The sequence below is a fragment of the Meleagris gallopavo genome, chromosome 1, assembly GCF_000146605.3.
Source record: "Meleagris gallopavo isolate NT-WF06-2002-E0010 breed Aviagen turkey brand Nicholas breeding stock chromosome 1, Turkey_5.1, whole genome shotgun sequence".
Taxonomy (NCBI): Eukaryota; Metazoa; Chordata; class Aves; order Galliformes; family Phasianidae; genus Meleagris; species Meleagris gallopavo.
This window is the reverse complement of record NC_015011.2, coordinates 73,806,361-73,812,935: the sequence shown is the minus strand read 5'-3', so window position 1 is coordinate 73,812,935 and position 6,575 is coordinate 73,806,361. Positions and strand designations below refer to the sequence as shown.

Here is a 6,575-nt window from a genome sequence, read left to right as displayed (position 1 = left end):
GTTGTGGTTTTCAACAGTAGTTTGCAGGTTAGTATCATTTTTCTTTTAAATGGGTGGTATTAATAATTCTGATGCACTGGTAAAAGTTTACTGGTTGTCTGAGAATGTCCTAAGGACTCAGGTATTTGTTACCCAAATTTATAATTAGGGCCATCAGTACTGTAGAGCTCAAAAAAGAAGGTGGTAATTGCTACATCAGAAAGAGTGAGAAATACATTTTAGCTTTCTCTATAGCGATTCTGATCTGTCTTGACGTCAAAAAAAGAAATCAAAAGTCAGTATTTCAAGTAAAAATAATGGATGCATTCCTGTGAATGAATTAAGTAGCAAAGAAATTTGGGACAATTAATAGTTAACAGCCTCCTGGCCAGCTGTCTCTTGGAAACTTAAGTTCACTGCTGAATAAAATGAAGGACATATTTGGTTCCTTGTGAGGCAACTTTCCTCACTTATGCTTCTGTCTAGTGACAGACTAGAAGAGAACAGTGGAGGAAGTAGTAGAAGTTAACGTACCAAACAGCATTACTCCACAAGCTTTACTGTAGTTTCTTCAGCCCACAGGATGCATATGCTGCTTCTAACAGATCTCTTTGTTGCCATGTTTTTGTAGATGGGTAAATGGTGGCCATATGGAGAGGTTAAGATTATGAAGCTCTGCCTACATTCTCTTGCCATTGCTGATTTGCAGAATATTTAATTGTATAATTCTACACATAAAGAGGGGGTAATATAGCTTTAGAGTTCTGTTTCTCTAATTAAAAGTGAAAATTTAATCTGTTTAAGCTAAGCCTAACGTAAAAAGATTATTGATTCCATCACCCATGACTCATCCATACAAAAGCAACAAAAATGCCCTTATGGAGAAACTAAAACTCAGTTAAAGACTTCAGAGGTCTGTCAAGACAAAGATCAATACAGATCAGCCCTAGAGGCTCCAGTCTAGAAATGATTTATTTTTTATTCCTAGAGATAATAAGTTGAACCAGCACAAAGTCAGATGAACAAGGCATAGGATAACTTACTCAGAATTTTGTGCAGTCTGCTTCACATGGTCACTGCCAGACTTGTACCAAGTCTCAGTCTAGTATTTATTTGAATTCCTTTTCATGCTCTTCTGCTATTTCCCGGTATCCTGTGTTTGCTCTTATGTTCCAGAATTCCATTTGCTTGGATATCTTATTTTTGCCAAATAGAAGTACCTATACATGTTAGATGGTGGAAAGTCACCACACTGCTGAGTTGTGGCCACATGTTCACCCTTGAAGGGCCTCTGACCTCCAAAGAACCACACAGGAAGATACTCTGCTTATCCGCAGTCATGTTGTAGCTGCTTTCCCCTCATACAACTCATCTCATTCCTTAGTCTCACAGAAGGAACATCAAGATAGTTGATCTTGCTGAGGAACTTCTGTTAGTTAAAGTGCAGCGTAAGTGGAGGCAGGGATTTTGCCAAAAATGCAAGAAAAATTTTCTACTAGCTGGGAGTTGTATTTTAACTGGAAATTAGCGATGACGTTTTTGTTTTGTTTTGGTTTTTTAAAGATGAAGTACGTGAAACCTGTTAATCAAATACAGAAAAGTGGATTTGTTCGTATGTGTTTCCCAGACTTTAGACTTTGGAACTGAGCTTTGCAGAACAGATAATGTGAAGGTTATCTTATAAAACATATAGGATAACATGGTATTTTATCATATCATTGGTTCTTGTAATAGAAAAGCAGTAGATGAGCAAGTGAAACATTTACATGCTTCACTCACGTGGCCCTGTCCCATACAATGTATCTCCCTGACATCAGTTGTTTGAAGGTAGTTTTCCAGAGCAAGCTTTGTAATTCTAGAAATTCTGACCGTTTTGAAAGCAAGAATTCTTGCAAGCCAAATGCAAGCAAAACACCAAATAGCTAAAGAGACACTTGTAGATGTCTCTCAGGTCTCTAGTACATTAGCTTTGTCCACAGAGATCACTTGCAAAAAAGAATGAAGTTTTCCACTAAAAATGTTTTCATTAAAAATTAATTTATATTTGAGGATGATAATTAATTTGTACATCCAAATTCTTTAATTTAGGATAAAGATGTAACATCCTGTGACAAAATTAAAAGTAGAGAATAGACTTTAAATTCCAAGATAAAATTTTGTTGGGTTTTGGGCAAATAAAATATTTTCATTTTTATTCACAAGTTACAGTTTTAGTGATGACTTTAGGAGGAGAATATTTCAAGAGATGTGAAAATGTTCTTTAAAGCTGATCTTGTCAACTAGCAACATGCCATAAAATCTGGAATCATACACAAATACAAGGAACATCTATTGCTTAAAGTGAAGTGGGGAAGAGGATGTATATATACAAATATATACATGTATGTATGTAGGTGCAGCATCTGCGGCACAGACTCAGCTGTGAATGATCCAAATAATATATTACAGGTTTTAACATCCCTTATATACATTCACAGGTTTTCTCTTTTAACTCTCCCACATCCCTTTACACGTCAACTAAACATTCCACAAACACTCGTTAACCATGCATGCAGGCTCTTCTCCAATCAGACTCATGAATGGTTCCTAGCCGCTTTTCCACTTTCACATTGCATTATCGTCCCTTGTGTTCCTCATTATGTCTCTTAGCAAATAAAGTCACTAGGAATACAATTTTATGGCAAATCAGCTAAGATTTTAGTACATATCATAGTAACAGCTCCCTTCTTCAAGCTCTTATTCATGTGTTTGGATACTTACACATGCTGTTTACTCACACATAGTTTCTTCTGTTCTTCTTGTCAAAAACACTCCTTAATTTTACAACTACACAAATTAGGAAAACCTATTTAAACATATGTTATTAAAACCTTTTTTATTGAGGTGTTAAAAAACGAAAGGATGACATCTTTTGAAAATTTTCATTGTTGGTTTAACTTTGTGTTATTCGCAGTGAAGTTAACCTATGCCATCTTGGGTAACAGCAAGTAAACCAGCACTGAGTGCTTCTTAAACAGTGATCAGACAAGACTATGTAATCTGCATGCAAATACGTGCATGCACATACATACTACAACGACGTGGCAAAAATACAGAGCAAGAACTCAGAAAGGTATATGGCTGTGATGACATCCCAGCACTGAACAGCTACCAACCACAAGAGCCCTAGGGCATCATTTTTGTCAAAAGCAAGCTTGAAATTGTAGTGAAAGAGTTTTGTAACCAAGCAAGGATATAACTGAAGCTTACCTTCAAGCTAAATGTAGCAGCTTTGCTGATCATTGGGTCCTGTACATCTTGAAATGTGCACTACAAAACACACATACACACACATAGGAGGAGTCATCCAGGTTTGGCTTTAAGTCCTACAAACAATCTTTATAAAAGGTTTGTTTAATCACAGAGCCACAGTATTACAAGCATGTTACTACCACACAAATAACTACTTGCAACATATTTTCAAGAACTCAGAACCTAAGTCTTGTCTTTGAACAGAAACTTACTGATGCACTCACTAAGCAATTTCAGACTCGTAATACTCCCTTACATTGTAAAAAGGCATTAGTGAAGTTTGTTTACAAATTTTTAAAAGCAGATGGACAATCCCTCTTAAATGTTTAACAGCTTCATAAACGTACGCTAGCTTTTCTTTCACCTCTGTCCTTTGACAGTTTGGGCTTTCATGTTGTTGTTTTGTGAAAGGAAAAAAAAGTGACCAAGAAGACACAAATATTCAGTTCAGCTTCATAAACTAACAGAATTCTATTAAGTACTCAGGATAGATTTGGTTGGCGTCAAAGATAACAAATATCTTTGGGTTCCAAGTATTATCCACACAGCTGTCATACAAGTTCACAAAACTTCCATCTCTTGAAGGAGGCCTCATGTATTTTGAATCACCATTGATATAGTCGCCAGTTAATACACGAGCAAGAAACATGACTTTATCTGGTTTGTGCAGATGAGGCTGCAGATTCACACCATGAATTTGGAAAGTATCTCCATGCTTCATATCCTCTTTGCAGAAACGACTGGAATATGATGCATCTCTTGCAAAGTAGGTCCCTTTCAAATAAAAAGCAAATTCTTATTATATTCTTATCATGGTAGGTTAACTTCTAATGAACAGGTAGGTACCAGGATGATGAAAAAGTCTGTTCTTTTCTATTTATTAGTAATCCAATGACTTTTTCTGCCATCATGATAATCCAATCGTATGTTGGCCAGCAATGTCAGAGGTATGAATCTATGCTGATGGTATGACATTAGAAATTGAAAATTCTCACCAATATTCTGTTAAATTCTATTGTCACGTGACAAATGGATGCAGAGGGCAGTCTGACAAAATGGTGACTGACAAGGAAGTGTGTATGAAGCAAAGGTGTGTCATCGAATTCCTCCACATAGAAAAAACACTGCACCCACCGACATTTTTTGATGCTTACTGAATATTTATTGGAGACCAAACAGTGGATGTTAGCAAAGCGAAGCAGTGAGTGGTGCATTTCAGCAGTGGTGGCAGCAAAGTTTAAGACAGGCCAAGTTGCAAATGGCCTTGGATACCATGTGCAAGTTTGTCGAGACCTATGGAACGAGGCTAAAGGTGATCCTGGATCGCATCATTACTGGCGTCATGAGACATGGTATCACCACTGCGCGCAGGAGTCAAAACAGCAGTACATGGAGTGATGACATGCAAATTCCCCATTGAAGAAAAAGTTCAAGACACTGCCCTCAGCAGGTAAAGTGATGTGGACTGTCTTTTGGAATAGGGAAGGGGGGATCCTTCTGGATTTCCTAGAACCCAGACTAGACCCAGAACCCATCAACTCTGACCACTACATCGCGATGCTGACTAAGTTGAAGACTCCAACTCCCAGAGTCAGGCCAAAGAAGAATACAAGCTTTCTCTTGCAACACGGTAACACCAGGCCCCGTACTAGTTTAAAGAGCTTGCTGCACATTGCCAGACTTGGTTGGACTGCCCTACCATACTCATCATATAGTCCAGATTTGGCACCTTCCTACTTCCCTCTGTTCGGGCCAATGAAAGATGGACTGGATGGGCAGCGTTTTTCCTATCAACAACATTGTCACAGCAGCTGTGAAATAGTAGGTCACCTCTACTGGTGCCAATTTTTATGAGCGCAGTATGGAGGCTCTTGTTCATGGCTGGTGACTAATGTTGAAAAATAGTGTTTTGTAGCGGAGAATGTGCTCTATCAAACTGTGTTATTGTGCTCTTTGGATCCGTTGTAGTTTGTATGGAAATAAATAGGAAGCATTACTTTCAGAGCAACCTACAGAACATGAGCAAGTATTTTACGTGAACATTTTAGCAGGGAGACTTTCCTTGTGAACTACACTGCTTTGCAGTTCACGCTTCATCCACCCCACTCCTAAGTCCTACCCAACAGTTATGCTGATTACATTATTCACTGTATTCTTACTTTCTTAATTTATCTCTATCTTAATTTACATCTTTTACTTGATGTAAAAGCAGAGCAATATTAAATGTCTCTGTAAAAACACGGGAGTACATCACAAAGAACATTCTATAAGGAACACTTAATGTTGAACAGTTCAGACTGCCAAACTGCCACACGTGAAAAAATATTTACCTTTTCCATATACAGCAGCATGCATCCCATTTATTCTCCAGTCAAAGTTATGAATACATATTGCTTCTACAAATTCATTACTGGTGCCATGAAATAACATCTGCTCATTAATAGTTGTGACACCTCTTTTCTTCTTCAGTTGAGCTTTCTTCCTGCAGTGAACATACAATGCAGTATTATAAGCATTTGTACAAAACCAATTAAGTTCCTACTCTGAAAATACTGCAGAGAGGTGACAGACTTAAAACTTCATAAATCTCACTTTTGCAAGTGTCTATATGATTTCATATTTTAAAAGGGATTAGAATTCTTAAGGGGCATGTTTAGAAATCATGTCTGGATGCTGCAGACTATTTTCAGAAGCAACCTAAGGTTAGGAAAAAAGGTCCTCTAAAAAAAATTTATCAATTTTATTTATGTGATAGCTTCAGTACAGTCATTTTCTGCACATACACACAGGAAAAAAAAAATCTTTTATTTTGTTGTTGTTTTTGTTCTCCTCAACTGCATAAACTGCATGGTTAGAGGGATAACAATCTTAGTGGATTATAATTATCCCAGTAAAATAACAAAACCATTAAAAATAAAAATATCTAAATGTTTACGCAAAATTACCAACATCACCATGGTTTTCTGAATTTATGGTTCACACACTTTCTGAAAGAGCCAAGTCTTGTGCTATACCATTAAAGAATTTTGGAGAGAAGAGGGGAAAAAAAACAAAACAAAACAAAACAAAAAAATCCAGGACAACAGAGGAACCTATATTACAGTCTTATGGGCAGAAAGCCATGGTTCACGTACAAAACTAAGATGTATCATAGCTTCGTTCTTGTCCACGTACCTGAATTTTCTATGCATAAAAACCACAGTGGTTGCAGGAGAAAAAAAAAAGAAAAAAAAGAAAAAAAAGAAAAAGAAAAAAAAGCAGATACAGGTTTTATCAGATATAGCAATCTGATTATAACTGTAGCA

The 6,575-nt window shown here is 36.9% G+C and overlaps 1 protein-coding gene across 1 annotated transcript in view; it reads right to left on the bottom strand.

Moving 5' to 3' along the window:
• Nucleotides 1-3,730: 3,730 nt before the first annotated feature.
• The window catches only part of LOC100541086 (protein mono-ADP-ribosyltransferase PARP11-like), a 29,458-nt gene continuing 26,613 nt past the window's right edge, over nucleotides 3,731-6,575 (bottom strand). Inside the window, exons 2-3 of the mRNA XM_019611695.1 lie at nucleotides 5,601-5,808; nucleotides 3,731-4,044 (exon numbers count right to left, since the gene is read on the bottom strand). Of these exons, the coding sequence (XP_019467240.1) occupies nucleotides 3,731-4,044; nucleotides 5,601-5,808 (522 nt within the window). The remainder of the gene's footprint in view (nucleotides 4,045-5,600; nucleotides 5,809-6,575) is intronic.